The 22,438-nt window shown below is 37.5% G+C and overlaps 2 protein-coding genes across 2 annotated transcripts; one reads left to right on the plus strand and one right to left on the minus strand.

Annotated features, from left to right (window-relative positions):
* Positions 1-2,775: 2,775 nt before the first annotated feature.
* Positions 2,776-10,608, minus strand: wdr38 (WD repeat domain 38). Its single transcript, XM_026928766.3, has 9 exons — positions 10,405-10,608; positions 8,774-8,894; positions 8,578-8,694; positions 7,238-7,335; positions 6,883-6,963; positions 4,990-5,112; positions 4,178-4,330; positions 4,045-4,092; positions 2,776-3,793 (listed from the first exon to the last, which is right to left on the minus strand). Exons 1-9 carry the CDS (start codon positions 10,471-10,473, stop codon positions 3,602-3,604), a joined length of 1,002 nt encoding a protein of 333 aa, XP_026784567.3. The 5' UTR covers positions 10,474-10,608; the 3' UTR covers positions 2,776-3,601.
* A 6,239-nt stretch (positions 10,609-16,847) lies between these two features.
* LOC113535632 (proteinase-activated receptor 3) lies at positions 16,848-21,887 on the plus strand. The gene is made up of 2 exons (XM_026929078.3): positions 16,848-17,085; positions 19,525-21,887. Exons 1-2 carry the CDS (start codon positions 17,031-17,033, stop codon positions 20,589-20,591), a joined length of 1,122 nt encoding a protein of 373 aa, XP_026784879.3. The 5' UTR covers positions 16,848-17,030; the 3' UTR covers positions 20,592-21,887.
* The last annotated feature ends 551 nt before the right edge of the window (positions 21,888-22,438 follow it).

Below are 22,438 nucleotides of genomic sequence, written 5' to 3' on the forward strand. Positions count from 1 at the left end.
GCTATAGAGACTGTCTTCTTAACCTGGATAGCCATGTCATTGGAGAAACTATTAATAGTATGTGTGCATGGCTCTAGCATGAGCTGTGAGCGCTTCATGTCCTATGGCACTATGTAGACTCGCATAACCATAACCATTACTAAGCTTTTTGTCTGAGAAATCATCTACATCTGATTTCAGTGACGTAAGATAATATGTTAGCAGGTGCTTTAAACAATTTTCTGCAAAGTCATACACAAGGTAATAAGTGTTAGACTTGCTTGACTTCTCTTTGTGGTCAGGTTCCAGAGAAGATCAGTATTTGTAGCCTGCTGTTAAAGTCAGATGAGACATGGGAGAGGTCATGCCTTGGTCCTGTGAGCTGTCAATTGTGTCAACACTGCTGCTTATTATTGTCCTCTCCAAACTTTCTGGGAGATCAGACTGATGTGATCTGATGGTGTGGGAAACATCTGTGGCCCCACAGATTATTTTTTTAATAAATGTTGCTGACTGCAGTGAAAATTTACTCTTTGTGACAACTGCCATTGGAGACATTTCTCCCATCTGTGAAACGTTTACTCAGAACATTGCTCAGAAAGCTGTCCTCAGATACACCAAATAGGTCCTGAAGTGGACTCTTTCATCGTGAATGATGCATTGGATCTGAAAGAATATAATATAATCAATTACTCAATCAGCTTATTTGTTTTGTTTGTTTAAAAACAGCTTAAGGATGCTGTTTAAAGAATTTCTGTACCTAAAGAATTTGCATGGTCTATGTTTAACCTCAGAGGCACATTAGCAATCATAAGGACATTAGTACATTCTAGTGAAGTGAAGTGAAGTGAAGTGTGGCCAAGTATGGTGACCCATACTAGGAATTTGTGCTCTGCATTTAACCCATCCAAGTGCGCACACACACAGTAGTGAACACACACACACCGGGAACACACACCCGGAGCAGTGGGCAGCCTTTTTTGCTGCGGCGCCCGGGGAGCAGTTTGGGGGTTCGGTGCCTTGCTCAAGGGTCTCACCTCAGTCGTGGTATTGAGGGTGGAAGAGAGCGTTGGTCATTCACTCCCCCCACCTACAATCCCTGCCGGACCTGAGACTCAAACCCACAACCTTCAGGTTCACCTTCGGGTTGCAAGCCCGAGTCTCTAACCATTAGGCCATGTCTGCCCCACAGTCGGCTGTACTACTGTACTACTGTAGATATGTAGTACATTCAGTATAATTAGACAGTGACACAATATTGGTTGTTTTGAATCTGTATGCAAGCAATTACACTGCTTTTACTACATTTAAGATATTTTCACTGGGTAATATGTAATTTTTTGTAGTGTAGATTTAAAATAAAACACTTACACTCCCTGGCTATTTTAGGAGGAACACCTGTACCCCTGCTCATTCATGCAATTATCCAATCAGCTAGTCATGTGGCAGTAGCGCAATGCATAAACTCATGCAGCTACAGGTCAAGCACTTCAGTTAATGTTCACATCAAACATGAGAATAGGGGAAAATGTGATCTCAGTGAACACGGCATGGATGTTGTGCCAGACAGGCTGGTCTGAGTATTTCAGAAACTGCTGATCTCCTGCAATTTTCACACACAACTCTCTATAGAGTTTACACAAAATGGTATGAGAAAAAAAATCCGGTGAGCAGCAGTTCAGTGGGCAGAAATGCCATATTGATGAGATGGTTTGACCTGACCAGAGGTCTACAGTAACTCAGATAACCACTCTTTACAAACATGGTGAGCAGAAAAGCATCACAAAACATGTAAAACCTTGAGGAAGATGGGCTACAACAGTAGAAGATCACATTAGGTTCCATTCCTGTCAGATAGCTGAGGCTACAAAAGGCACAGTTTCACTGAAACTGGAAAGTTCAAGATTGAGAAAACATTTAAAGGAACCTTGTCTTTTCTGCTTTACTTTTTTTATTCATTATTCTGGTAAAAATCAGTGAATGTATGAGTGGATAACATGGTGCCTTTCCCTCCCTTTGTGTGTTTTTAAGCCTTTTTTAAGCCAAAATGGGAGTCGCCATCTTGTGAAATTTGGAGCCAGAGCATGCACAGTAAATATGACCAGCCAGACAGTGGGTGCGCCTCTCGCCTGTCCATGTTAGTGATGGACACGTACGTGAGCAGGCAACTTGAAATGGTGCATCGGCTAACGCAAAGTGACAGTGTTGTATAATTTTCACAGGTCTATTGATTTTACTGTTGTCAGGAAAAGATTTTAGAGCTTTGAGTCATGACTGACTGAGCTACCATTTGCTAGCTGGCTGCCATTATCCATCATTTTAATGAAAGTTAAGTAAGTAGAACTAGCTAATGTAATATTCCAGCTGAAAATATACTGGTAAACAGCAGTCAACATTTACACTCAACATGATATAGCTGTTCTCCATGATTTTCATCTAGCTCTTATACCTACGGTAAGTTACCCATCTGAATGGAGAAGTGCTAACCTTAACAAAGTACTTCGAGTGTTTGCTAAGGTCATACATAAATCATAGTTTATTATGAAATGTAGCTAGTGTACCTTGGTTTATGCCATCACTTCATTCACTGACGTTGGTTTGCTAGTTATAATATCAATAAGGTGAGCTAGCTTAGACATCAAAATGAGCAACATACTGGAAAAATTGCCAGGAAATCCTTGTTAAGGGTCTATTATACCAGACCTAGCTTTGCTATCTGTCAGGAGCTTTAGGTGTGTGTTGGAAAGTGCATATGTGTTCATGGAGCTCGACTGTCATGTCCAAAACTGTCAATCATCTCATCAACCACACCCTTTTATTTATCATCAAATAAGTCTTATAAAACACATTTATCATAATGGAAAGGTCTGCTGAACTTGTAGAAACAACAGAACACTATTCCCGAAAATAATTTATGGAGATATAAGCTAAAATAAAAGCTTTCCATCTGTCACATTAACATGGGAATGGGCAGGGTTAAGAATTGTACTGCAGCCAGCCACATGAGGGTATCAGAGACATTCTGGCTTCACTTCTGAATCCTTGTTACAACGTCTGCTCATATATTCAGTCATTGGTACAAATGAATTGTCATCTCCTTTGTGTGCAATACTACAAGCTTTCACAGAAGTGATTAAAATAATTTAAGCTAATAGAGTAATAACATGCTTCTAAGAAGGAGTCAGGGATTTCCCAAAGAGAAAATAGATATGGCAAGTCAACAAGGGCATGTGCACAAGAGTACTGAGATTGAGGTACAAGTAGTTTTATCATGTGACTCGGAGATACTACTCTGAGCTGTCATTTTTGTAACAAGTACAGCATGTTTTTTATTAATTCTGAGATGGTTGATGAATACAGACCCCAGTCTAGGTCAGGCCCTAACATACAAAATAAAGAGGTGGAGAGATCAGAGTTGCATTTGCTTTATATTGTTATTTTTAAAACTTTCTTCTTAAATAAGGGATATTGGTTTCAGAAGCCAAAGTAATAAACAAAACTCAATGTAACTGTAAGAATATTTTACCTAATCTATCCACCAAAGAAAACAAAAAATACAAATTCTTCTCTATACCCTTATCTAAGCAGTAACACAGAGAAAACTGTTTAAACAGAAATGGTGTCAGCTTCCTGTTTTCCAAAAAAATTTACAGTGTGTAAGCTTTAGTTTGTCTTGTCCGTCCTCTCGCTTATTGTATTCTTCCTCTTCAACATCAGTGTCTTCCTCCTCACCCAGGGCTAGCTGGTCAGATCCACTGGTGAGCAGGGCACCACTAGGGCTGAATACACACCCGTATGCTGAGTCCTTGTGCCCCTACATCACACACACACACACACACACACACACACTCAGTCCAATGGCCACACATGGAAATCTTTGTGAACTAAATCTTTTAATATTAAATCCTTTTTATGAATTGTGCTGTTGCTAAGTATTGTTAAGATTGTTAAATACTGTAAATATTGTTAATATTGTTAAGCCTTTACAGTCCTATCTTGCACACACACACACACACACACAATGGCTTTCTTTGCACATGACAGACCTAAATAGTAGACACTCACCTGTAAACACTTTATACACCTGCCATCTGCCATGTCCCAGACTTTAACCTGTGCGAGCGAGAAACATTTAACATTATTATTCTGTGTCAGTGTGTGTGTGTGTGTGTGTGTGTGTGTGTGTGTGAGCTCTTACCTTGTCCCCTTCAGCAGTGGATGCTAGTACTGATCCATCTCGACAGAAAGCCACACACCTCACCCACACACGCTCGCCCTCACCCAGTACGAACACACACTCACGCCTCTGCAGTGACCACACGCGCACTGTTCCATCCCACGAACCGGATGCCTGGAACACTCAAAATAACACCCGACATATTTTACTTCCGCTAACCATTAAAGTATTAACAAAAATGGCACTGTCATTATAGGGGCCCAAAATTCTAATACTGAAATGAAAACATTATTTAATTGCTAAAGAGAAAATAGATGTTTGGAATAAGTGCTGCTGTAGTGAATATGTTCCTGTCTCTGCATGACATTGTCTCTTTATACATGAAAAACATAATTTAGCCCAAACAGGACCCAAGTGAACTTTTGGTTCTAGTTGATTTTTTACTGAATGGAATAGTTACAATGACAAAAATAAAATCATTTGCTGAAAAAAAACCAACAGTGTTGTTTTTGTCTTTAATGTGGTTTTTAGTCTGTCTTTTGTGTGTACAATGTTGCATGTGTATGGGGTGTATGGGGGCCAATCATCAGCAGACAGTGCTGCCTTGTAAATTATTAGTGCTGCCAATCATGAGCAGGAACCAACTTCCACATATCTGGAACCTTCAGTACCAGAATAAAAAAAAAAAAAAACAGTTACGGCTTTCAAGTACCAGATGTTCTAGTTGTTTGTACAGTGGAAAAGAGGTCTGTGTGTTTGCCTGCTGCTGTTTTATATATGTATTATGTATATAAACACACGTCTTAGAATTTTTTGGAAAAATTGAAACTCACCAACATCCCAGTGATGGAGAAGCAGAGGCAGGCCACATTCCCCTGATGCCCTGTTAAGGTCACGACCTCCTCATCACCACTGAGCCTCCACACTTTCACAGTGTGATCCCATGAGCCTGTGGCCTGGGATCACAACACACACACAGTCTTCATCACTATACAAACATGAAATATGCCAAACACACAGCGTATGTATGAATTATAACAACGACTGTATATATGGGTGGATGTCACAACAGGGGTTCAAAAGTGAAGCCAAATTATCTCTGAGGCCCTCTAGTGGCTGGCTGCAGTACAATTTTTTAACTCCGCCCATTCCCATGTTAGTCAGTGGGGTAAAGACCCAAACGTATATTGTAGATTACGTCTCCACAACTTATTTTCTGTTCATGATATCTCTCCCAATACTGCAATAACTGCATTTTATGGGAGTTATTTGATGATAAATAAAGGGCATGGTTGATGTGGTGATTGATAGTTTTGGATTGGGCTAAAAAAGACAGCCAAGGTTCATGAAGAGGCACACACTTTCCAACATGGACCTGAAGCTCTTACTGAGATTACAGCTCAGCAAACTTCATAAAACCTTCTTAAAACTTTGTAGATTTACAGTGTTGACAGCTTTGACAGTTCTATAGCAAAGCCATGTCTTGTTCTGCTGTTAGCTGTTGTAACAGACCCTCAGCGGGGAGTTCTTTGCAGTTTTTCCTGTATGTTGCTTATTTGATATTATATTATAACTGGCAAAATGTGAGTGAATGAAGTGATTGCATAAACCAATGCTACCACTAGCTAACATTAATTAAACACTAGCTAAATAATTATTAACTGTATGACCTTAGTAAACACTCAAAGTAGCTAGGTAAGGTTAGTCAGTCACTCCTTTTTAAACGAACTGCACGTACAGAATGAGTAGAGCATGAAAGAGTGCACTTCTCCTGTCAGAGCTAGATGAAAATCAAGGAGAGCAGCAATATTTTTCCTAAAAAAAAAATAGGTTGTGTTGACTGCTGTTTTCCAGAATATTTTAAGTTGGTAACTTACATTAGCTTCTTATACTTAAATTACTTTGATTAAAATGATGGATAATGTCAGCTAGCTAGCAAATGGTATTAGGTTGTGACTCAAAGCTTTGAAATCGTTTCCTGACAATGGTAAAAATCAGTATATTATACAACTTTGCAAGATGGCGACTCACATTTCAACCAAAAATGGCTTAAAAACCACACAATAGGAGTAAATGGTGCCATGTTGTCCGCTTGTGTATACAGTCCACTCATATATACAAATTTTGATTTATATACATTTGTATCAGGCAGTTGTACAGTTGCATTTACAGAATATTTAATTTGTTCCACATAACAATTGAATAACATGGCTGAATGTCCATATCACATAACAACATTATTGTATTGTATATACTGTATACCTAATAATCAAGAGATTTGGTGGAAATACCTACACTCTCAGAATCGCTGGGCTGAAGATAACCCAAACTGAGTCAATTTGGAAACCTAGTGCTGGGTCCAATATGGACTAACCCAGCGGGGACTAGTCTATTTATACTAATACTATTTATCTCTAGATCACAACTTCAGCCATATTTTCCCCTCAAATAACATTAGCTTGTGTACTTTTTGTCAGAAGGCTAACATTGGCCATCAAGCCAAACTATATGATTAAAAAGGATATTGCCACCATAATGTCTGCTTAATACAGAAATATAATTTTGGAAGGGTCAACAAAATTATAAATTAAGTTAAATGTGGACAAAATCCTACATTACAGTTGTGGCTTTTTGATTCAGACTTTTTTCTGTTTGCTGCTCGGTCTCAACAGGCATGGTGGAAGATGTATGTACGTATATGTGTGTGTGTGTGTGTGTGTGTATACCAGCCACTGTGAATCTGTGGAGAATGCACTGCTCTGAACAGCAGCACTGTGACCACAGAACTGCCTCAGGTTGAGCCCAGTCTGCACAACAACACAATAACAACACAATATTTAATCAAGTGAAAAAGTAGCACACAGCATAAGACAACAAATCCTTACACTGTATTCTTTGACTCTGTCTCTAAACCAAGCCAATTGAATCAACAGCCTATAAGCACTGAAGCTGTTCTTGTGGCTCATGATGGCCCAACACCTTATTAAGACACTTTATGTTGGATTTCCTTTCATTTGTCACCAGTCAATCAGTTAAAAACAACAACAACAAATAGGGAAATATTACATACACAGCACTCACTTGGATGTCCCAGACCAGTACTATGTTGTCCCATCCCCCTGATACAAGGCTTCGGCCGTCGGGACTGAAGGACACCGTCTCAACACTTCGCAAGTGACCTGAACAATAACTATTGGTTAAGCTGATTAAAAAAAAACAAGATTTCTTCTCTAAGGTACATGCTTTAAATTATATTATTTCACTCCATAAATAAATATAATTAAATACTGTGCTTGTCTTGTTGACTAGTTAGTGTCTTGATGTAAATTATTTTTGAAAAATCATTAATAACATTGTTAGCCAAAGCCATTTAGTGTAAATAAATAAATAAATAAATAAATAAATTACAGACCCCTTTATGGTCACAACTTAGAAAGTCATGATGTAATTTTAACTAGCTAGAATTAATGTTAATATTTGTTAATAGTTATGTAGCAGCCCAAAAGTTAGGTAACTTAATGTTATCTGTAAGGATAATTATGTGAGGATTTATTTTAATATTTAAAATTGTCTTAAAAAATAATACTGATTTGTTTTATTTTTCAATCGAAGCTAACTTCAACCTTTTTTCCCCCTCAAATAACATTAGCTAGTGTACTTTTTGTCAGCATGCTGAACTAAAAGTCACTGCCTACATATTGTGTAGTTAAAATAGAAATATAATTTTGAAATGTTCAAAAATTCAGATATATAATTTTGTTCATGTTCAGGCGTTAATGATTGTCCTGATGTTGATGTGGCTCGCCAGTTCATATCACTATTTTGAAAATATGTAAATAGTTAATGGCGCCATTACAAAGGATTTTCTTTCTATAGATCAGTTATAAACTATTATTTTATATTCTATTATTTTATATTGTATTAAAACTCTAGTCTACTCTGGCTTGAAAAAATCTTCCTTCTTCATGTAATGTTTTGATATGCAAATGATCATGATATATAGTGTTTTGATATGCAATGATCATCTATTCTTGTGACTTTTTGATCATACATTTGCAACTTTCCCATGAAAAGAGTTGGCAGAACTGGTGCATTGGCCACTATCAATCCAATCTAGGTTACATTGACCCAACTAAACCTAGGAAGCTGTAAAAAAAGAGCATTTTTAGAGTATACAATGCTACAATGCAGTTTTAAATCATTATGAGCTCGATATGATTAATTAATTAATCTAATGGCCCAGTGGTAGTGGCAGGGTGTTTATTTAGGGGCAGTTCCACCTTGTGGCAGCCATGTGGCCACAGCCCTGTAGTAGCAGGTATAAACAAGAACAAAACAGGATTAAACAGTCATAAAACTGTTCTTGTCTATAGGAGGTTCAGATGCCTTATTCAAGCAGTTATATCCGAATTCAAACAAACCTGTCAAAATGTGAACGCACTGGATGGGTGACGTGCTCCAGACACGTGCAGTACAGTCGTGTGACGCACTCGCAAACAAACGGCCGTCTTTGGAAAAAGTGCAGCATTTCACTGGCCCTTGGTGTCAGAAAATCACACATATAATCACTGACTGTTAGTTAAGACAAAGAAATGACATTCTTCTGAGCATCCAAACCTGTGTGACCGTGTACTTTGGCCACAAGTTTCCCCTTAAACGTTCTCCAAAGGTAAAGGCGGCCATCATCTGAGCATGTGAGAACGAGTTGACAGTCAGGCGAGAATGCACAGCAATTCACCTGAATAATAACAATAATAATAATAATAATCATCATCATCATCATCTTCATTATCATCATCATCATCATCACCATCATCATCATTGGTTTTATTTTTGCATTGGAAATAATTCTAACTAAATTCTAACTAAAATTCAATCACCACAACTTCAGCCTCAACAATTTCTGTCTTCAAATATCACATCTGAAAAATCTATTCTATGTTCAGTTCATTTCTTTTGTATTTCTGCTTTTAGTGCTTTTAATAATAGACATTGTTACCAATCAGCTTTAGATTTGTAGATTTAGATGTAAAGTTTAATGTAGATTGTAATTTCTAATCAACAAGTCAGATGCAATAAAGGCAAGGAAAAACTCCCTGAGACAACATGAAGAAGAAGACCTTGATACAACATGAGGAAGAAGACCTTGAGACAACATGAGGAAGAAGACCTTGAGACAACATGAGGAAGAAGACCTTGATACAACATGAGGAGGAAGACCTTGAGACAACATGAGGAGGAAGACCTTGAGACAACATGAGGAAGAAGACCTTGAGACAACATGAGGAAGAAGACCTTGATACAACATGAGGAGGAAGACCTTGAGACAACATGAAGAAGACCTTGAGACAACATGAGGAAGAAGACCTTGAGACAACATGAGGAGGAAGACCTTGAGACAACATGAAGAAGACCTTGATACAACATGAGGAGGAAGACCTTGAGACAACATGAGGAAGAAGACCTTGAGACAACATGAGGAGGAAGACCTTGAGACAACATGAGGAAGAAGACCTTGAGACAACATGAAGAAGAAGACCTTGAGACAACATGAAGAAGAAGACCTTGAGACAACATGAGGAAGAAGACCTTGAGAGTTACCAGCCTCATAAGGGAACCCATCCTCTTCTGGGTGACACCTCTTAGTGCGACTGTAAATCATTATTCTTCTACAACTGTATAGTGTAAAGTCTAAGTGTGTTGAAAGGATGTTCATTATGAACATCATAGTGTTTATGAATACAGGAGCAGTTCTTACGTGCAATATCAATATCCAGGTGAGATTATCAGCTGAAGAAAGGGTGAGACTTTTCGCATACACTGTTTTTGTGAAGTGCAATCTATTCTGTGTAATACATGCAGCCTTACTGAGTCATATATTGCTCATATTGTATCCTATATCATATAATAAATAGTATATGGCCAATCATTCTCCAGGAGCAAATCTGATATTCTGCAAATGCAACCATGTTCTTTAAATATTCAAGTGGTGTCATCCCTAATGTATTCTTGCCTCCCCATTGTCTAAGGACGCATTACTGCCTAAAAATTGTTATACCTATAGCTAAAACTATTTGTTTAAAAAGTATACTATGATTCATTGCTATGATTAATGCAGATATAGCCTATCAATAGCATAAAAATGATCAAATTACATTTTAATGACAGCAAAAAGTAAATAAATACACATTTAAAGTGTTATAGGCTACTACATTACGGAATCAAATTATAATATGACCTTCACCCACCTCTCCTTTGTGGCCTGAAAAGAACGTGACGTGCGCAACGATGACGTCCTTGGACAGACGCCGCCACATGGCTCCACTTATGAAGAATTATACATATTTAAAAAATAATAATAGACAGTTAATTTCTTATTGCATCATTTAAATTCCAGAAGGAGCTTAAGCTGTAGGTGGAGGTGTTTACGAGTTCATGGTATCCACAGTGACGGTCTGGTGAGCAGGGTGGACTGTGTTGATCATTAACAAGCCCAGTTAGACCCAGAAGACCTTGTTAAGAATTAATTTTAAACCAAATCCATCTCTCCCTCTGGGCCTCTTACCAAACGAATCTGTTATTGAATGACTCTTGTCATGATTCACAAACACATGATTCAGCACAAGTGAACTGATGCTTTTGTTTTTCACATAGAGAAAACTACTTGCTGAAATCCCCTTCATTTTTAAAATGTAAAATATTTATTAACAGACAATATTTGTGCTTATAAACCCACTTATGCATGGTGTGTCAAGCAGTAGCACAGTAGTTTGATTCATGTGAGCCCTTGTTCTGGAATGAATTAAATCAGTAAAGTGACTTGTAACACTCAGCAGTGCATGTATTTGAATTGAGAAGATGGTTCACGGCGCCATGAGGCAGAGCATGTGGTTTTATAATTATAACTGTGTATATAATATAACTTTCGGACAAAATCTAATATTTTTTAAACATAATTATAAAAACTATACTGTTAAACTAAACTTAAAAGGTGGAAATATGTGTATAAATGTCTGTGTTTGAGTGTCATTGTGTGTATCAAGACATTCTGAAGACAATTGTAATCCTTCTGTAGTCTTTGTAGTAGGTGTGAAATACACAATGCTCAGATTGCTCAGTTCTAATATAATAACACATTAGACATTTATAAAATGCATTTCAGGTAACTTAGCCAATATATTCAGGGTAATAATACAATATAAACCTATTTAAAACACATTTTAGGCAACCTGACTGCTGTACTCAATATAATAACACAATATAAACATTCCAGCAACATTAAAAATAAATTTTACATAGTACTAGTACTAACTACTGCTACACAGTACTAGTGGGAACAATCAATCAAGACAAAAGATTGATAAAAATGTAACAAGGTAATAAATGTAGACTATTTGATCCACATTATTCACTTCAGAAGTGCAGTGTGTCCACCATTGTAGGACCAGGATGATGAAATCACTGAAGAAAAGAAAATATTACGCAAAGGACAATATAAATACAATCTAAAGCACCTGAAGTCATCACATAGCATCCCCATACTGCTGAAAGTCCTCTATATCTGGCTAAACAGACTTCAGTCACATACTTACACAAGTACAAATACAATCACATGAGTTGTTTTGCTAATATTTCCATAAACAGATTTTTCCCTTTAACGGAATAGTTCATCTAATGAAAATGTCATTACTGTATGTACTTTAGCCTAACATTCCTCTGAACCTGTGTGTCTTTCTTTCTTCTGTGGAACATAACATAACAATAACAATAACAATTTTTTTTGGAATATAATAAAGCTTAATAGTGACTCTGTGCTATCAAGCTCCAGAAAGGCAAAAAAAAAAAAAAAAAACGCCATAAAACGCCATAAAAAACTGACAGAATTTTCATTTTTTGATTTCAATACCTTCTTTAACAAAAAGGTCATGAAACCCCAGAACATTTTTTTGAGATATTAACAGATATGTGCAGGGATCAATGAAAGCAATAATAGCATTTATTATTATGTTTATTATTCAGTGAAAAGTTGTTAATTTTTCATTTTATTAAGCCATTTCATACGTTTGATTTAAAAACAAAAGTTTAAAAACAACAGTTTAAAACAGTTTAAAAAGTCTCATAGCACTGTCTCATGCATGAGCTCACATTACAAGAAAATTCAAAATACGTAACAGAAGTGCCTGTCCAGCATGAGCTCATCTACAGTGGAACAGATATGAGACAGGCTCCATGGTGAGCTTGCTACACAGTGGACGTGACAGCGAGCTTTTCACTACACACAATAGAAAACTGGACTGGTGTGGGTGTTTGGGGTGTGAGACAGAAAGCAGAAGAATTGGTGAGAGAAAGGAACTGGTGTGTGACAGACAGCAGAAGAATTGCTGAGGGGAGAATTGTTGTTTACATGAAGCTATGATGGAATTATTTTCAGTAGTAATCAATATAATACATATGATAATGATACAAATGCTATCATTAGAGCTGAACTACTGCTAAACCTGAAACACTCCATAAATATATATAGAATGAATATCTATGAGTTACTGTTAAGTCTCAAAGCATTGCTGGTTTTGATGGTAATGTCTGCTTTGAGTGCTGAGTGACATTTTTGCTTGCACTTACTTAATTGGATGTTTTCCATTCAAATTTTGTGAGCCCATGCAGAAATGTAACCACACGGGGATTAAAGCTTTCAGCTTTACTTCGTACCCCTGACCCGGTCTTACGGCTAGTCCCTGCTCTTGAGGTACACTTCGTCCCTTCAGGATTTATCCTTACAAAGACCCTGAAAATCAGTTACCAGACAAAATAGAATTTTGTCAGTCAGGGATACACATGATTTCCTTTCACTTTATTAATGCAGAGACAGAATTTCATAACCTAGTTGTGATTCTCTAAACTGATCAATGGTAAATAAATCCCAATAGAACCCCAAGAAAAATAACAAAAGAGAAGGAGAGTGGTAAAAAGAAAAGTTGAAGAGGAAGGGAGGCAGAAGGAGAAGGTGGGAGAGAGTAAGTGGTCCCGGTGGAGGAGATGAGCAAGAGAAAGAGCTTTATGTACTAGATCCAACTGCAAACAGTGTCCAAATGTCCAATGACAAAACAGTACTGGTGAATGTGGCAGGGATTTAAGTAAAACCATGCTTGATCATAAAAATCTTCTAAACTGCTCTCCTTTGAATGAGATTAAGGTGGCACTGAATGACTCCTGGTACTTTATATTAAAAACATAGAAGCACCCAAAGAACACAGACAATGATGCGGCGAAATCCAGCTGGTTGTCCACAGAATGTGTTACTCTGCCCTCAATGCTGATAAACCACTTGGACGTTCTCACCCTGAAATATTTTGAGCATCCTTCACTCGATACCTTTCTATAATCTTTAATATGACTTTGCAGGTGACTGTACAGCACGGAAAAATTTCCAGCCACAATTGCACATCTGACAGTGGAGGTTAGCCTGTGGATGCCTACACGTTTCTTTTTTTATGAGACTGTCTGGGGTTTCTGTGCATATGTGACCTAAATGTGGCAAATTTCTCAAACATGCAAGGACACTGTGTACTCCACAGGCAGATCGATATTTTGCCCTGTCTTTTCACATGTGCACAGAACGTTTAGTTGACGAAATGGAGACTGGCAGAATTTGTATCTGTACATTGTATAAAGGCGATTTCTTCCCAAAAGGAGATCAGACAGACTCAGCCTGTATGTGTGTTAATGCTTCAGGTCCTTGGTTTATGACTAAAGAATCGTAGGCATCGCACACTGCACAGAAAAGATACGTTATGAGTTTGGCGGCTTTTTACAATTACAGCACCTTATACTCATATTATTCATATTACATTTACACCACCAGGGTCATCAGGGACAATATACATCCACAACACAGTCTTTTCACACTTCTGCCATCTGGGAGACGCTACAGGAGAGTGAAATCAAGGACAAAAAGACCCACCAACAGCTTCTATCCACAAGCAATCAGACTTCTGAACAATACTTCAAACACTAATCACCTCACCCATCACCCCTACTGACTGTTATCCTGTTGTCACACAATGCACAGAGCACCTTACTTACTTACCATCTCAGGGACTGTATATTTTTTATATTTTTATATAAAAACATATGCACAGAGCACCTTACTTACTCACCAATTCAGGGACTGTATATTTTTATGTATTATATACATTATATTTTATGTATATTTTTCTTCTTTTTCTTCTTCTTTTTTTAGGGAGTACTGCAAAGTAAGAATTTCATTGTATGGTCTAAACCATTGTGTTTTCACTGTACATATGACAATAAACCTCTTGAATCTTGAATCTTGAATATTATTTACAATTAGTTACTGTAATTAATAAGTGACGTCAAAGAAATTGCCCATGATGCAATGCATTCTTCATTGGTGTCCAGCTAGCTTCCATCAAAGACAAGCATCACAAACTCTGCTTACGGAGGGTGAGAAGAATAATCAGACACATCTCACCCCAACCTTGGTCTGTTCACTCCTCTACCATCTGGGAAACGCTACAGGAGTCACACTAGCAGACTCAGGAACAGTTTCTTCCCATCAGCTGTCAGCCTTCTGAATTCTGAACTCAGGTGCTGAAGTGTACACCCCTATTCTGACCCATGATATAATAAAAAAAAAAAACAAACAAAAAAAACTGTACTGTACAATATTAATGCTGTGTGCACTCTTAAATACCATCTGTCTCTTGTCCTTTGCACTACAATGGTAACTTGTCCTTACACCTCATTCTGAACTTGTCTCCTTGCACATTAATAACTAATTACTACCTTCTATATTTGCACTGAGCTGCTCTCTACTCTCTCTCTGCTCACATTCAGCCAAATGCTACATAATGCCCCTTAACATACTGCGAAAGCAACTCAAGACTTTTTGAAGGCAAAGAAATGGAATATTCTTCAATGGCCAAGTCAGTCGCCTGATCTCATCCCAGTAGGGCATGCTGTTCACTTACTGAAGACAAGACTGAAGGCAGAAAGACCCACAAACAAGCAGCAACTGAAGGTGGCTGCAGTGAAGGCCTGGCAAAGCATCTCCAGGGAGGAAACTGGAGAATTTGAGTTTTGAGAACATGAGCTCCAGACTTCAGGCAGTCATTGACTGCAAAGGATTTTCATCCAAGTATTAAAATTATGGTTATATTTACAATTATGTCACTTTGTCCAAATACCTTTGAGCCCCTGAAAATGGAGGTACTTTGCTGAAAATGACTGTAATTCCTAAATGGTAAATGCCATATTTTTGTGGAACCTAAAATAAAGCTGAAAGTCTACACTTTGATCATATCTTGATTGTTTTATTTCAAAAACGTTGTGGTGGTGTATAAAGGCAAAATCACAAAAACTCTGTCATTGTCCAAATACTTCCAGACCTAACTGTATATATATATATATATATATATATATATATATATATATATATATATATATATATATATATATATATATTTATTTATTTATTTATTTATTTATTTATTGACATATTGCTATTTGCACTTCTGATTAGATGCTAAACTGCATTTTGTTGGCTCTGTACTCGTACTCTGCCCTAGGACAATAAAGTTGAATCTAGTCTAATTACAGTTAAATACTGTATTAAATACTGTAAATACTGATTATATTATAGTCATTTACTGGCCATTTTTACAGTTATTTAACCTTTAAACTGCAGTAAGGTAACAGTGCACAGTGTCCCAGAGATTCCTGATCCACTGCTATCCTGACAAGGATAAAGTGGTTATTGAAGATGACTGAATGAGTCTCTGCAGATGTTAACAGCAAGCTAGAAGTGACGTTTTTATGTTGTTTACACAAAGTTCTCTTCTGCTATCTGACCTCTGAGACATAGCAGGTCTCTTAGCAGGATGCAAGATGCACAGCAGCTCTGTAAACAAGCTGATGATGCAGGATTGTGTGGTAAGATGCTGTTTACCAGAAATGAAAACTTCGTGAAACCACAGGGTCACTAATGCATCAGACACAGATGTTTTTATCATGGTTTCCTCACCATCTCTTTGCCTTTCTATCTAGACCTGCTACCCACCATATCTTTTTCATTCATATCTGATTCACATTTACGCCTCTCCTTATCTTCCAGTATGTTTCATTTTTTCCTACAGTCACTTCTTTACACATTTGAAAATAAATTCTACTTGATAAAAAGATTACAAACTTAGACCAATCATCCTTTTTTTAGCTGTAATAGAAATACTTAAATATTCTGTATCTTTTGATTATAATATTCAAGCTAGCGCAATGTCAAAATTTGAGTCACTTATTTCCTCCAATTATTTACTCAGACAGTACGTGTCTAATTAGCCAGTTTTTATTTTTCTGACATAAATTAGCCAAATAAAACAAAATGACAGCTAAGTTACTATAAAGATTAAACTAAGCCATAAAGGATGTGACAACAGTTTCCCATAAAATATGATGTTATACCATAGTAATAAAAACAATGCACAACTACCATTACTAATTACTATTACCATTTCCATTCCTGATGGTTATGATGTTGACTGAAGGTTACAGATATGCTAAGAATGAAAAAAAAAAAAAAAAGATGGTATGGGAAAGCAGAATGTGGAAGGGACTGGGTTATGTAAGTGGTGAGGAATTTTGCTGCCAGTAGTTTCTGGTTGTTGAGAGAGAGAGAGAGAGAGAGAGAGAGAGAGAGTAAATTTGGGGTTTTTTGTGGTCAGACTTCACAGCATGTTCAGATGAAGAGAGGGTCTGACCTTAGTTCTATTGTTCTATTTTGTGGGTTAATAAGGCTGATACTGAGAGAAAGGTTTATTCTGCAGTTATCTTTTGGGAAGGATTGAACTAATCAGTAGTCATGGCAAATACATCCACCATCTTCTTGTTGACGTTACTTGTAGGAATGGCAGAAGGTAAAACTCATTTTATTTAACCTTTTTAAACAACTATTTTTTTTTTGCATTTTATTATAGACTGTGTAGATTAAATGGATGAGAATATCATAATCATTTACATCATTAAACTAGCTTGAGAAATCTATAGCTGTACAACACTTCTAAGGTCGTAAATAGGTGACATATTTACATTTTTCTAAATTAATTACATTGAATGCACTAGGGCAATAACAACAAAGTAAGTGGACTGAAAGCAGATTATTTAAAATGCCTGTTCTTACACAATAAGTGACATGTAAATACAGATACTGTAGCACTAGATTTATGTTTAGTACTAGACTTTATATTGCAGTTTTTAAATTTTCTCAAAAAAAAAAAAATGTTTTCTGGATATTTATTAAAGGCCTCTGAATGTTTAATGTGAAGACGATGTCCACAAGGGTTCACCAGCTTATAGACTCACAGAATTTATGTGGTTTCATATTGGCTTTCACATACAAGTGCTCAAGTACTGCTGGTGGTGCTATTAAAATTTCATGACAATTTCCATGACTATTGGACGAACATTGCCTAATGCCATCTACGGAATTAGGCGATGGTAAACTACGGCAAAGCAGGAGCTGATTATAGATAGTTGCTGACAGAACACAAGGAAGTGAAAGAACTGCACATTTTGTTCCATGTTTACAAAGAGAGAAATAAGACACTGGGGTAGTGAGACCATTAAATAAAGCAAGGGTTGAGAATGGAGCGTTTAGCATGCTATTGAAACCTCTGCGATGCTTAGGTTATCATCTTGAGCAATGTCTTGCTTGTAATGAACAATCAGTGTTCACCATGTGCATAACATTTGCTCCACGATTACATAAATCATATCAGAACTTTTTCTACTCTCAATGTGAAATTATAACATTGAGAGTGGAAAAAGAATTTTAAAAAAAAAATAGGAAAATCACATTGAAAATTCAATCTCATTTCAAAAGTAATTATCATACAGCTGTCAGCCATTAAATTATTCTGATTAACACTAAATAAAGACCAGCTGTTTCTGTAGGATTTTCTTGACATCTCCTTTGTTTCATCTGGCTGCTGAAGCTACGGTCTGCAGAAAGCTTACAGAGCATGTACGGTATCTCACTTGTCGAAAAATATCAATCAGGAAAGGGGTATAAATCAATTTCCAAAACATTAGAACACCATGAAGGCCATCATCAACAAGTGGAGAAAATGGAGCACCACATTGACATCACCAACAACAGGACGTCTCTCCAAAATTTTATAAAAGGACAAGACAAAAAATTAACAAGGAGGCTGCCAAGAGACCTATGGCAACATTAAAGAGCTGCATTAAATACCATTAAACATTAAATATCTGTCAAGTACTGATTACACTCTGCATGTGACAACAGTCTCACATATTTTTCACATGTCTGGGCTAATGGGTAGGGTGGCTAGACAGGAGCCCTTTCTCACAAAAAACATCTTCAACTAAATCACCCCAGGCCATGTGGCAAAATGTGTTATGGTCTGATAAGACCAGTTCCAAAAGGTATAATAATTCCATAATTCCAAAAGTTATGCTTGGTGCAAAAAATAGCACATCACCAAAAGAACACCATACCCACGGTGAAGCACGGTGGTGGCAGCATCATGCTTTAAGGCTGTTTTTCTTCAGCCCTAACTGGGGCTTTTATCAAGGTGGGGGGAATCATAAATAGCTACAAATACCAGTCGATTTTAGTGCAAAACCTTGCTAGTCTGCTAGTAAGCTGAAGATGAAAAGGAATTTCCCCTTTCTGCACAACAGTGACCCAAAGCATACATCCAAATCAACCAAGGAATGACTTAACCAAAAGAAGATCAATGTTTTTGAATGGCCTAGACAGAGCCCAGACCTGAATCTGTGTGGTGACCTGAAGCAGGCTGTACACAGAAGATGCCTCACAATCTGGCAGGTCTAGAATGTCTTTGCAAGAAAGAGTGAGAAAATATTGCCAAGTCAAGATGTGCCACACTGATAGACTCTCAGCCCGAAAAGACTGAGTGGTGTAATTAAATCAAAAGGTGCTTCAACAAAGTATTAGTTTGGGGGTGTGCACACTTATGCAACTATGTTATTGTAAGTTTTTTATTTTTCTTTTTTTCCCTAAAAAAGTTTCTGATTGCTTTTCACTTTATTTGTAACCTGCAATTGTAATTGCAAATTCATATTAAAGCCATGATTTTAAATCATTAAAGACATGATTTATCTTAGTGTCATTCTTTTACTTCACAAAAACCTTCCATTTTAACAGGAGTGTGTTGACTTTTTATATCCACTGTACATATTGCTCGTGGAAGCCAGGTTGGAAGTATGCTGAGAGCTAGTAGTGTGAAGTCCATTCAGACAAATAAGAGCAAAATAATGTTTTATCTAGCAGAGCACTGAAACCCTAACTCTTCTTTCCTTTCGTTTAGGTCAGAAACAGCAGAAAAATGCCCATAACATGACAGGCATCAGCCCAAGAACTTTCCAGGGTCATGCCATCCCCATTCAGCTTCCTCTTCCTCAAAATTCAACGGAAACGCAAACACGCTCCTCTGGAGCTGCTGGTCGAGCCCTCGTGTTGTTGTCCAACAGCAGCGCCTCATACCTCAGGAGTTCATTGAGTACACGAGCCATCCCGTCAATCTATGTGGTGGCGATTGTCATCGGAGTCCCTGCCAACATTGCCATTTTGGTCTCGATTGGCACCAAAATACGTGCCGTATCCGCAGCCATCTTATGCTGCAGCCTGGCAGCTTCAGACCTTCTTCTCTTGCTCAGCCTGATGCTCAAGGCGCATTATCACTTTTTGGGCAACAACTGGACATTTGGCGAAGCTGCATGCCGTCTCACCACTGCCTGCTTTTATGGCAACTTGTATTGCTCAGCACATACACTAGCATGTGTGAGCATCAAGCGCTACCTAGCTGTGGTGCACCCCTTCTTTTACAAAAGCCTTCCCAAGCGCTCCTGCACGGCCTGGACTACTTTAGGTGTGTGGCTTGTGTTTTCGTTGGCAATGTTGCCCAATCTTCTAGTTAATCAGAGCTACGACATCCCTGAGCTGGGAATCACCACGTGCCATGATGTCCTTCCTGCAAATGCTAGTTCTCACAACTTCCTGGTGTATTATAACATAGGGTTAACATTACTAGGCTTCCTGCTTCCCCTGCTTGTGACCGCGGCATGTTTTGCCTCAATTGTATGGCATTTGAACCGTTCACACCATGACTGGAGCGTCTACATCAAAGCCAGCACCTTGGTCTTTCTCATCTTCGTCATTTGTTTCAGCCCAAGCAGCTGCATACACTTTCTACACTATGTACACGTATTCACGAGTAGAGACGACAATTTCTACGCCTACTTTAACGTGGTGGTCTGTCTCTGCTGCCTCCACTGCTGTTTGGACCCATTTCTGTTTGTGCTCATGTCTAGGACGACTGGCTCCAAGCTTTACTTTATGACTCGCAAGGGAAAGATGCTGAGCATTTCCACTTAAATTTGAATATTCGTCTATACTAATGCCCCTTTATTGAACCTACAAATGCAGTCTGAGTTGCCTTTTTAGAGTCAAGTGCAGACAAGCTCTGTTCTAAATGAAGGAGAAGCTCATTTCTGGACCAGAAAAATGAAACCAGCCAGAGTCTTTGCTTGTCAATAGCACAATGGTATCCTTGAAGTTTTATGATCATTGTACAGTACTGTGCAAAAGTCTTAGGCGCATGCAAAGAAATGCTGTAGAGCAAAGATGCCTTCGAAAATAATGAAATGAAATGTTTCTACATTTAAAAAAATACTATAAAGAGCAGTAAACAGTAATAAATGAAACAAAGTCAATATTTGGTGTGATGATCCTTCGCTTAAAAAAAAAAAACAGTAGTCTCAGGTACAGTGTGTGCAGTTTTATAAGGAAATGAGCTGTAAGTGTTACTGAGCATCTTGCAGAAGCAGCCACAGTTCTTCTGGAGACTTTGACTGTCACACTTGCTTCTTATTTTTGCAGCAAAACCCAGCAGCCTTCATTTTTTCTGTCTGAAAAGTGTCTCTTATGTAATATGCTGCTTTCTTTACTGACATACAAACATTTTTCTGTAACATTTAATTTTGTGCTGGAAAACTAATGTTTGGAAATCTAAAATGTTTTTGTACTGAATCAATAATGTAGAAGTCATAAAATAAAAATCTATAACAAAGTGTGTACTAAAAAAAAATAGGCTGCTTAAGACTTTTGCACAGTTCTGTACATTTAGAAACTCTTTCAGATATCCCCAACAGCATGGAAAAACTGTGTGCTAATCCCAGATAAAATCGATGCAATGTGTATTTGTGTCAATAAAAAAATTTGGATACAGGAGTAGAATCAGTTTTAGTTTTAGTTTTGTGTGTTTTTTTTTTTTATCTCTGCAGCAGTAAGAAAGTGGAATTAGCATTCAGATCAAGTGTGCAAAGACTCAGCTATTTGGTTTCAAACGGTTGTCCATTATACATGGACAAAACATGGAGAGCCATCTGAATAGCCAGGACTATAAAGGGCACATTGTACTACTGTGATGTATGTGTGTGTGTGTGTGTGTGTGTGTGTGTGTGTGTGTGTGTGCACGCTTAGAAAGCATGGGCGAGAAAGTTTTAAAAAGTTCAGATCTACCCTTGTTACTAAGGGGTTACAAACCTGTATGTAAATATCTTTTTGCTGTAGACAAACTGCACATTTGAATTATTTTCACTGATTCAGTTTTAGCTTGTGTTGTAATAGAACCATTACTTTACCACCCACAATAAATGCATATCAATCTCAGTGAGTTAAAGACTATTTATTTATTATTTATTTATTTATTTATGTTTCATGTTGCCCTAGCATATGTTTGTGCATCACTAATATTTCTCTTGTGGCTTGATTAGTAATGGAAAGAACGAGTAAAGTATGACTAACAGTCTGAACATGCCCCAGTGATCTTTCTCCCTATCTCTGTCTCTCATCTACTCTACACTTTGTCTGTTTATCTGTTTCTGTGTGTCCTCTTCTTGCAGACTGTTTTTCTTTGTTACATCCTGCTTACCATGAGGGCCATTTAAATGGCTGATATATTTTGATACACTCTGATATATTTATACTTTCATGACCTCTGAGCTTGTGTTCTTTTCTTCCTCCATACTTCCTGTGGAGTTATGTTTTTCTCCTTCCTGTTTTCCTCTCTGTTTTGCCGCAGGGATCAAAGGCCTGAAACAAAGGCCAGTGAATGGTGTAAGACAAGAATGTGTAACTTGTGTTTATTTTACCGGAAAGAAGATGGTGGAGGTAGTCACAATATTCAAGTTTGCAAACACTCATGCTTAGCAAATTCATGC

The sequence above is a fragment of the Pangasianodon hypophthalmus genome, chromosome 15 (genome assembly GCF_027358585.1).
Source record: "Pangasianodon hypophthalmus isolate fPanHyp1 chromosome 15, fPanHyp1.pri, whole genome shotgun sequence".
NCBI classification, from domain to species: domain Eukaryota; kingdom Metazoa; phylum Chordata; class Actinopteri; order Siluriformes; family Pangasiidae; genus Pangasianodon; species Pangasianodon hypophthalmus.